The sequence below is a fragment of the Lytechinus variegatus genome, chromosome 1 (genome assembly GCF_018143015.1).
Source record: "Lytechinus variegatus isolate NC3 chromosome 1, Lvar_3.0, whole genome shotgun sequence".
NCBI classification, from domain to species: domain Eukaryota; kingdom Metazoa; phylum Echinodermata; class Echinoidea; order Temnopleuroida; family Toxopneustidae; genus Lytechinus; species Lytechinus variegatus.
Genome location: NC_054740.1, coordinates 9,855,302 through 9,866,924, shown reverse-complemented (window position 1 = coordinate 9,866,924; position 11,623 = coordinate 9,855,302). Strand labels below are relative to the sequence as shown.

The 11,623-nt window shown below is 36.4% G+C and overlaps 1 protein-coding gene across 4 annotated transcripts in view; it reads left to right on the top strand.

Annotated features, from left to right (window-relative positions):
- Positions 1-5,962: 5,962 nt before the first annotated feature.
- LOC121424392 (neurofilament heavy polypeptide-like) overlaps positions 5,963-11,623 on the top strand; it is a 78,053-nt gene continuing 72,392 nt past the window's right edge. For 2 of the 4 annotated variants that reach the window (XM_041620101.1, XM_041620248.1), the window contains exon 1: positions 5,966-6,695. In XM_041620101.1, coding sequence (XP_041476035.1) covers positions 6,647-6,695 — 49 coding nt within the window. In that variant the 5' untranslated portion in view covers positions 5,966-6,646. Of the gene's footprint in view, positions 6,696-11,623 lie in introns of all 4 variants that reach the window. The other 2 variants (XM_041620173.1, XM_041620326.1) reach the window with 2 other exon arrangements.

Sequence of the window (11,623 nt, the reverse complement as noted above, 5' to 3'; positions counted from 1 at the left end):
GATCACGGATGAACCATGACCCATGGAGGGGGAGGGAAGTCATATTTTCTGTATCTAGAGGGGCAGTTTTTTTATACTTTTATTTATTTCCAAACTTTATTGAGCCATTGAATGAAAATTATAAACGAAATGGTAAATGTTCAGGAGCCCTTTTACAACTTCCAAATGTTAGTTTCGATATTTGGGGGATGAATTGCCATTAGCCTTGCTCTTTTATTCAGGAAAGGATATGGATGTATTTTTGATACATGAGGACTTATGATGTCATATGTTGTAGGAACACATGGTCTATGATTAAATGATTTTTTCTTCCCCTGAGTGGACTTCATTGCAAGCAAGGTGTCCAACATGATCACCCATGTGGCTTGCTTGAAAGTAAATTGCCAATTCGTCTATTGCCAACTTGTCCACTCATCACATGGTTTACCTTCATTTAGTCTAATGCAATTCTGTCCATCAACATTTCATCTAACAACCAATTGGTCCAAAAACCATTTGGTCCAATCATCAATTCGTCTAATACCGATTCGTCTATGACCATTTCGTCTCATAACCAGTTGTTCTAATATCCATTTCATTTTCATTAATTCTGCCCAATAAACCCTGAGTCCAATTAGACTAAGTGGTATATGGCTATTAGACCTATGGTTGTTAGACCAAATGGTGAGTGGATGAAATGGCAGTTAGACCATGTGGATAGTGGACGACCTGATGGTACATGTACATGTAGACCAAATGATAGTATACAAGTTGGGAATGGGATGAATTGGCATTTAATAGACCAATTGATAATAAACCTGCAGTACAAGTACATGCATACACCTGAGCTTTACAGAAAGGAAGATTGATTTGTTAGAAGTGTACCATCTTTTCCCAATAGAGGGGGTTGTTTCTTGGTACACTCTCCGCAAAGTAAATTGAAGGATTACAGCCAAAAAGCGATGAAGCTGTTTCGGCAGGATGTGTGAGTCAATGGAGTATGGTTGTGTGAGGATATTAGCAACAGACAGACTAAGCACTCATCAGTGATAGGTCTATTTAGAAATACCAGCCAATTTGTAAATACACCAACCTTTTTCTAACTACACCAGATTCAGCCAATTTACATTATTCTTCTTCGTCTACTACCAGTTTGCATGTATTCTGGGCTTGTGTCATCACATTGGGATATCGCGTTGGGCTGGGCAATTTTGAAACCGATGATTTGAAATAAAGGCACCCTAAATTCCTGACATGTTGGGTTCAGTTTACCAGACCATTCAAGAAAAGGGCACTCTAAATTCCAGAAAGGTCGGGTCAAAATTACCCAATGTCTTGGGGAAAATTATAGCAAAATCTTGATTAGTTGGGTAAACTGGAACCAACGTTTTGGGAATTCAGGGGGCCCTTTTCTTGAATGGTCACGATAACCCGATATGATAGCACAAGCTGCATTCTGCAAGCACAGATTCAAATTTGACACTTTTAACAACTACATGTATTCCCATAATAATACAGCCATGTCTAGAGTGGAGACTAATCTCCAAACTCTCTGGAGAGGCATCCGTGGTACATGAGCGACTCTTAGTCTCTCTACTACAGACCCTGCATTACTATGTGAATTTGTGAAAAAACTGAAGCAGACTAGTTTGTCTGCTATTAATCATTTGTTCTTTTTGTTATTTAGCCTCTTTAGTCTTAACATGTTCCATTTCTGTACCTATTTCATCTTACTACATTTGTACTTGGTCCTCATTTATCAATACAAATAAAAACCTGCAGTGTCAAAATCGCAAATCGAACCCCTTTTTTTCTTGTTCTTTTTTGTTCCCTCTCGGTATTCTATCTCTTTAAAATAAAAATGTATGTCCCTCAATTAACCATGTAGGCCTCTGTTTGTAAACTTTCAATGTTTAAAAAAAATTATCGTATCTTCACTTGGGATTGCCAGGGCTCATGAGTCACATTTTCTTTCATGAAAGCTTTATGGCGCCCTCTTCAGTGTTTTACAAGAAAAGGAGACCATCTCACATCTATAACGTCATCTGTAGTTTGCCTGTGGATCCAATCTATCATCTTGGCTTTCCTTATCCTTGGGGTTTATCAAGATGACATTTTGCTTGGCAAATGAGACATTCTAATGCAAAGATCAGGTTGAATGAGAAGGTCTTCTGCTGGATTCCGCCCAATGCTGGCCAGTTGACCTTAAACTGCAAGGCCGGAAGGCCCATATTTTGTCCTCAAGTTTTATTAAAAGTGTGGTCTGTAAGTTGTGGTTTGACTACATGTGAAGTCAAAGTATGAGAAAATGAGATTTTAGGCACACTTACTCAGAAATAGAAATAACTCAGAAATATAAGGAGCAGTTATCAAAAGTTTGTGGAATTTTAAAGCAAATTCAAGTTTAATCTTTCAGAGTTCAAGTTTTACACGTACAAGTACACAGAGACATCGGGCACCCCTTCAAACATGTACATGTTTCTCAAGTCGTAGGCGAGATCTACATAGATAAACCCTCATTCTAGTCATCTCAGTTTTTGCCTCCTCCAACGTTGCAGAAGGTGAAAAATGGGAGGAAACATAAATTGGTTTGTAGTTTCCACAAGTGGGAGGACTAGTTTGCAAATGTAGGACTTTTGAACAAATATCTACTAAAGTCTAGACTAATAGGAGGGCTCATTAGGTCAATGGCTTCCTTTTAAATTGATATATACATGTAAAAAAAGTACCGTACAAAAAAAATAAAGTTCACAGCTTTCAACTGTTGATTTAAAATATAAAAATCTCACAAATCAATTTTTTAAGATATATCAGTTTATGAACAATATCGTGGTTGATATTATTTGTTACTTAGCTTGACTGAAATGAAAAGAAGTTCTAATGGATGTAAAAAGCAAAATTCATTCCAGAGGGAAGATTTATTTATTTATTTTATTTATTTATTTTTTTTGGGGGGGGCTACTTTTGAGCTTGTCAGCCAAAATTTGATCAAAGTTTACATGTACATTGGACCATAAAACACTTTGAGCTCTTTTAAAGTTTTTTAGGACTCTTTAGGACTCCCATATAACCCCCCCCCCCTGATTGATACAACCATTTTACATAGTCAGTTTAGACAATTGTATAAATTATTTTAACTTGTTTGAAGTAGAATGAGATTAATGACTGCATTACTGATGTGGTCTCTGAAGTTGTATACATATCATGGACCTCCATGTACCACTCTAGGTACATGTACATGTATGTAGTTGCAGGAACCAGGTTTAAATACTTTGTTCACTTCAGTTGCCAGGATAATACAATTACCGCAATGTAGAATCTCTTTCCTGTTGCAAGCTCCTTTGAGAGACCTGTCTGTCAGGTTTGTCAAGTGAAACTTCTCAAGTTTATTTCCTATGCTGGAGTATGGCACTAATATATAGAAAGTTTTAGCTTCTACATGTAGGTTCTTGAGGTAAACTCTGGAGTTGCATTTATGGAAACCATCTTTTCATACAAGGATTTTGATTCCAAGGATTGGTGAATCTGATTTCTGTGTTGGCAATAACAACTTCTCTCATCATTTGCAGAGTTTTTCTTCAATGGATTTTTTACCCCAATAGGCTGATTGCTGTGTGTGTGTTTACTTGTTGGCTTGTCAAAAGGGTCTAAGAAATCTTCACTTTCAACCATCGGCTGCATTTACATTTACTCTACATGTATGCAGGGGCGGATCCAGGATTTTCCTAAGGGGGGGGGCGGCAAAGAAAAAAGAAGAAAAAAAAGGGTCCTCGTGTGTGTATGAAGACAGGTGACATATTCCCATTATGAAATATGTTATATGACTCTCAAAGGGGGGAGGGGGTACACGTGTGTATATCATATTTGGGCAAGTCCAAGAAAAGGTCACCCTGGAAGGCAAAATTTCATCTTTAATTTAAGAAGTTATCTTTGGTGGGGTAAGAAAGCCCAAATGTTGAATTTTAAAATTTCATTAAGAAAAACTTGATAATATGCATATTTATGCTAATTTGGGGCACCTAATTTGCATAATCAGTAAAATGGGCGTTACGTATGGGACAATTATAAAAACTCATAGAAAATGAAAACAAAACTTCTGAGATTTAGTAGTAGGTGGGACATGGACCCCCTAACATCTTATTACTTTTGGCAGAAAAAAGTGGTGTCATCTAATTAATTATGCAAATTAGGTCTTGTCCAAGGATGGAATGTCCCATACGTAACATTTTGAGGATGTTTTTTTAAGTTATTTCTCATAATACAATACTTGTATTGTTGCATCTCTGGGAAGTTCTAATTTATCAAGTACGAAAATGTTATACCACAAAAATTTTCAAAAATGGAGTTTACTTTTTAATTAAAAGTAAATTAAAAAATTGTTACGTATGGGACAACATGTTACGTATGGGACATTTACACACAATGACAATGGGGATATGTGTGTACAAAGTGAATGGAGAAAAACAAATTTCAAGAGTGCTCTAAAAAGTGATTATTTACCTTTTCTTTAGTTTTTAAACACTGATTTGTTATGAATACTGATTAATGAATACAATCGAAGCAAAAAAAAAATGTGAAAATGGAAAAATATAAAAAAATAAACAATAGAAATACATAAGAAATTCATTAAACCATGAAAAACAAGGAATCAAAAGGTTGAAATGGCTAATTTCCCCTTCAGTCATATCAAATATGTCTCAGTAGAACATTTAAAAAGAAAGAAACTCTTTTGTTATTTCCATATTTTAAATTATTTCAATTTTTTGAATTATGGGGAAAATTGTGTACGTTCTCTATGGGGACAAAATGTCCCATACGTAACTGTCCCATACGTAACATGTCATTAATTTGTTTAATTAGAGTCTGTAATTAGAGGGATTTGGCTTATGACATGAAATTTGCCATGAATATACTATAGTATTGAGACTTCTATCACACTAAGTTTCAAGTTGTCAAGTGAAATACTTTCAGAGAATTCTCAACTTGAAAAAAATGTATTAAAAATTGTCTTTTCTCTGCGTCCCATACGTAACGGCGCATCTTTTCGCTCTAAAAGGTCAAGATCAAGGTCATATGTCACAATTTTTTGCATGATTATTCTTCTCCTAGATGTCTACCATCATGAGGGTATTCAATCTAATCAAAGTCATTTAACACTATTTTTCAGGTCATTAAAGCCTCTGAAATGTCCCATACGTAACGCGCGCGAATTCTTGGACTTGCCCATTTACATTAAAAATCTTGACTATAACTCTCAAAAAGGGACACGGGCCGGAAATGCCCCCCCCCAGGATCCGCCACTGCATGTATGCTCAACTTTTGAGGCAAGAAATGATAATAAAAGTTATCTTGAAATGCATACAGATAAAGCAGTGTCCTAGTTCTTTCTATGTCAAAGTTGATCAAGATATACTGATAGTTAATGCGCAGAAAGTTATCCTCAAGATTCAAGATTCTTTTATTGGTCAATGTATGCATACAAAGAAATTTGGTTTCCAATGGCTTTATAATGGCTTTATAAACGAAGTATATAAGCACTCTACAATACTGCGCGTAATTAATCCAAAAAAGATGAAAAGAAATGCATCTATAACCAGTAAGACATTTAACTTTAATAAAGCATGACTGACCAGTGTCTCTTTCTGGTGCTGAATAAACTGCTGAACTTTGAAAAAGTATTAAAGTGCAACTAAAATTTAGTAAAATTGGAATGTTGGATGATACTGGAGTATAATTTACATTTGTTCATCCTCTATGAGGGCTATCCACAGCACAGGCTTTTTAAAAGCCATCCAATTATTCAGCAAGAGCTGTATCCAAGTGTCATCACAATTTGGGTGATAATTAGTTGAGAAACAAGTTGACAACAATGATTTTCATAGAGCAGCATGAAAGACAATGCTGTTTGGACCATATAGAGACTCTGTCAGATTTTGACTCACACATTTCCTCTGCATATAAATTTAGCTCTCAATAGGAAGGAGAATGATTGGCAATGGCTTTGCCCATGATGTATTAATGCAGCCATTGGACACAGGCTTCACTCGGGAATGGTCAAGCCCTTGATAGTTCAAGAAGTTCAGCTGTCCATCGAAATGCAGATTGTGGCATTTGAAGATGCCACTTGATTATGTCAAAGGCCTTTTTGCATGACTCCGAATGAATAAAGATTATGCATGTGTCAAGTTTGTGTTTTTCACATGTTGCAATCTGTGAGATATGACCGTGATTACTACGTGATGTCATGCACCGCTGGCACAGGAACCAAGCCAAGAGTTCTTTTTCGATTGATATGTGTTTAGGATTGTGACATCAATGCGAGCCATACAACATCTGAACCAATCGCCTAGAATCCCCCAGAAATACGAAGGTATCATGGTGCTATTTCTGCCAGCTCTCGAGTGAATGGAATAATGCGCTGCCATTCTGGTACTTGGGCTCAGCTGGCATTTACTGATTGATTCCAAAGCTCAGGAAGCTAATTGTTGATTGTGGATAAACTTGTATTCAGAAATATTGAGGAAAACCTTTGGAGGAAAGATCGGTGTTACCCCAGAGTACAGTGACGCAGGGACGACTCACTTCCTTCTTTTTGCGTTACAAGTGGATGTGATTCAATTTGGTAGAAATTAATTAGAACCGATTGGTGTGGCTGCTCTGAAGGAATATGGCAGGAAAAACCTTGTTCAACTGCTTGAAGCATCAGGAAGGAAAAGGTAGGTTGAAAGTGGGTGAATCCTGACCATGCCTTTGTGGACAATTTGTGAGTGATAGGTGGTATTCTTGAGAAGGTCTTTCAAGGCCATGGCTGTGAATGTCTTGTTGTCTGGCCCTGATGCCTCATTGGCCATGGAGATTCAACATGTCCTATGTTATTTTTTAAGTTTTGTGCTGTAATATATATATATACACATGTATATATAAAATCCATATTTTATTGTTCGAAAGGGAAATCTGAGAATCGATATATTCCGAAAATTCATTATACCCAATTTATCGTGGACCCGGCAGCCACTGTGCAGTGCCAGATCAACAAGGCTCTATCCCTCGGATGTTGAATGCCAAACAAGGTAGCAGCAACTCCCATCTTTAAATGTCTTTTGGTCTGACGCAGCCGGGGTTTGAACTCCCGACCGCCCAGTTTTGAGACAGATGCTCGAGCAACTGAGCCAACACACCAGTACAATATGTGTACATGTAGGAATGATAATAATGAGAAATGTGACTGGTAGAAAGCAGCCTTACCCTAAATAAAATATTGAATTTAACTGAAGGCCTGCTTGAGGGATCAACATCAACTGGAGTTTATTATAGGACAACCAAGAGGTCCCTTTTTATAGCACTTGGATACATCAGGGATTTTGGAGGTGGATCATCATATCCTTTTGCAGACTGATCTTGTACATCATAATGCAAGCTAGATCTCAGTGTTATAACACCAAAAAATCAGTCTTGAATGGCTACAATCGCCATACAAACGATTTTTATACAATAGCAATAAATGTAATGAAATCTTTCGTACTGGGTTTGTAAAGGTATTTGTGACTGTAGCATAACTTGTTTCCTGGCCCAAAACACATCTTAGAACGCCATTGCACCCTCACACACTGAGGCCATCGTGAAATTGCTTTTACACAGAGCTTTGATTCACATGAAATGGCTTAGGCTTGATTTTCATTTTGTTAATCATTGTCAAGATTGGGAAAAGTATAAGAAGTAAAATGATGTTGGAGATGTCTGAAATAAACTTTTGTTTACATTCAGTATATGGTATATCCTCTGATCCAGCTGTCACAAAAAAAGAGTAAGGTTGTGCTTACCTAGGTTTAAAATTTAAAGTTGGGGAGCAAAGTTGTTGAATTTATTTCGATTGGTCAAAAAAGTAAGAGAAATTTATGAGAAATGTTCCGCAAGGCTAGTTTGTTTTCGTTTTTTTTCCTTGACACATTAAGAAAATTAGCATTTCTGTGAGCTTTACAAAAATGGACATTGCTCACTCAAGTGTAACATTCTGTCAAAATTTAATTTATTTCATAAGTGAGATCTAAAACCAAGAATATATGTGAAAAAGTTATCCCCATTGTGTACAATTTCCAATTCCCAGTAATTTTTCCAAGTGTAAACTTTTAAATGATATACACTGTATATGGATCTTGATGACTAATCTCCCATCATAACTTAACATTGTACTACTCTAGGTAATTAAACTTGTCCCACAATTTACAATTAATTTTGACTTTGTATAATACTATTCATACTTCAATATTGCTGCTATTAATTTACAAATGAAGTAGCTCAAGGCCATGAAGAAGTATGCTTCATCTTGGCATTGTAATTTCATATATTTTCTTAATATTGAGTGAGGGAAGTTGAAACATCAGGCAGTTGTTGTTCTATTTTTGAATTAATTCGTAGCATGCTGGAAACTGAAGAGGCCTATTTGAAGGGAAATAAGAAATTGGATTGAGAACTTGCAGCCTACAACCATTGTCCTGGTGTCCCGTGACAGAAGAAATCAACTTTTATTTTTTTTTTTATTCAATTTTGTATCTTCATGATTTGGGATACATGTACATTGTATTTCTGGTGTGCTCATAGTCCCCAATTTCCGAAGTATAGACTTTTCAAAAGCAAGTTTTTTCTCATATTAAAGCAATGACATATTTCTTAAATTACTAAGAAACTCATTGCACATGTCGGTTGAATCATGCAATTTACCTCACCAATTGGACAAAATAGCATACATGTGCAGTGTACATTGTAAAATGCTTTTTTTTTATTTACATAAAGTGTCTCACAGGCTAACTCATTCTAAAGATTGGTGATAGATTCCTTAACAGGATGTCACACTTAGACAGATTATGAGCTTATCTTCATCATATCTCCTCCATCCCTTTCTAGCTTTTCACTAGCTGATACAATTATAAGTCGTAATGATATTCCAAATCAAAACTCATTGAAAATGTCGCAATAAGATGACTTGTCATTTGTAAGCGAATGGATGTAATAACAATAATAAATTGGTACTTATATAGCGCATAATCAATTGAAATTGCTCTAGGCACTTTGTACCATTTCACAGAAAGATGGACATTGACTGAGATGATGATTAATGATAATGATGATGAGGATGATGATGATGATTAATGATGATGATGACGATAATGATGATGATAAATGATAATGATGATGAGGATGATGAGTATAGTAATGGTTATGATGAGTATGGTGATGATAGTAATGATGATGGTGATGATGATGATTTGCTGGGAAAAATTGTTTACATGTAGGTGCTACATACTATAATCCTCACTTTAGATTAAGCACCTTTAAGAGTCATTGAAGGAATTTCTTCTTACCGGTACAAATGTGCCTGGAGGAGTTCGGCATATTGAGGTACATGTAGACGCCTTGCTAAAGGACACAAATGCTGTGGAGGGATTTGAACCCTGGATCTTATTCAAATTCCACCGAGTCACAGCACCTATACACTAAGTTGTACTTGTGGAGGCATTAGTTAAGTAATGGGCATAATTTTATTACATGACAAGTTTCATGACTTCATTTATGAAAAAGGGCTAGATTTGCTTTAAGGGTGAGTGGAAGAAAGAGGGAGAAAAGACGATAAGGGATTTAAGAATTAGGAAGGAAGGGCTTCGAAGGAGACTCCTATTTTTAAAATAACCCAATTCACAAAATTTGTAACCCATTCTGATATTAAAATTGAGAAGCTAATCTGTGAATTCCAATTAGACAGTAATTAAACTGACACAAATAGGCAAGCTCTTGTCATTCATCACTTTTCGATAATGATATTTCACATCCCTTCCTAAGTTTCATCTGACCAGTCAACAGCCAAATCAGATGAGAAAAAATAAATTACTATATCATATTCTAAAGGTCAGACTTGAACTTTGTAATTTGATACTATTTTAGTTGTTGCTTTCTTTGTATTGTTGTAATTGACTACTCGCCATGTTGGCACTTTCAAATGCCAGTCTCCTGGCACGTATCCAATTGTAATCATCAGTTTCCATATGCCACGACTACAACACCAATATTTATATGCATTCTTAATGCTTATTAGAAACAGAATAGTTTGTTGTTTGTTTTCAAAATCTCATTTTGACGATAATGGTTCCATTTTGCATTTAATTGTAGAAGATCAATATCATAGTTTGTGTTTATGTAGGCATCATATGACGAGTGCTGTGGGAGTATACTGTATGCCATAATAGTGTTACAAGCTCATTGTATATCATGGATATAAAATCAATTTTTGGTTTACCTTTAGATTTATTATCAATATGAAATATTAAGTATTAAAGATTGATTGCTGTTTTTTTTCAAATGTCAGCATGCTCGGTTTGCTTGCATACATTTCCAAGCCTGTCCTCCATTGTAAAATATAAGTTGTCTTTGACATCCTGGACTTGAGTTTGAGCTTGTTAGATGAATACTTGACGTAGCAACACAGTAGTATGATGGCTAGATTCTAAACATAGTACATGCAGTTCGCAAGATTTTGAGGTAATCTATAGTTAACATTACTTTGAAAAATCTACATCCTCATATGTTTGATAAAGTACATTTACCTTTAAGAAAGAAAAAAAAAAGAAGGAAAAAAATGGAAGGCCATATTTTATTGTTCAAAATGAAATGTGAAAATAGTAATACCCTCCAAAATATTTTTGCCCAATTGATCATGGGCCCAGCAGCTACTGTGCAGTGCCAGATCGACGTAGCTCTATCTGTTGAATTTTTGAACGGCAACAGGATAGCAGCAACTCCCATATTTTAATATCTTTTGGTCTGACGCAGCCGGGGCTTGAACTCCCATCCTCCCAGTTGTGAGACAATAGGCGGTTTCAAACCGCCTCGATCACAAGAATCCCCGTTAAATTACGAGAACTTTTTTTGGCTAAAAAATACCCATTAATTATTCCTGCATTCACACCGCCCCGCGACGTACCCTTCGGGATAAGTTCCCGAAGTTACGAGCATGCGCAGTATGGTCTGATAAGCAGGCAAGGCGCGAGATTCAAATTCACTAGCCCAGCAGCCACCCACGCCGCCGCGCCCAACGACACGCTGGGCTAAAAGTTCCCGTAATTTGCTTTCACATCGCCAAAATACCTGCGACCTTGGAAAAATCCCCACAAAAGTTCTCGTAATTTCGCCAAGTACCTACTATTTAGCGGGTATTTTCTTTCGGGGAGATTACGCGTAGTTTGCTTTCACATTACCAAAATACCTGGTATTTTCTGATCGGGGTAAATTTCCCGAACAGAGAATACCTGGAACTGGCGAACTTCGAGGCGGTCTGAAACCACCTAATGCTATGCCAACTGGAGCCCTTGGAGCCCTATTCCTGCACTCTTGATTGGTCAAAGTGACCATTCTGTTGGTGAATATGTGTTTTAACCAATAAAAATGGTCAATATCATAAACCAAACTTAATACAGGGTGTATATGGACCTAGTTCATTAAACTTGGACATAAGGTTACTCAAGTATCATCAAACATCCTGCATGAGTTTCACGTCACATGACCAAGGTCAAAGGTCATTAAGGGTCAATGAACTTTGGCCGATTTTGGGGTATCTGTTGAATTACCATCATAACTTTAAAAGTTTTTGGATCTG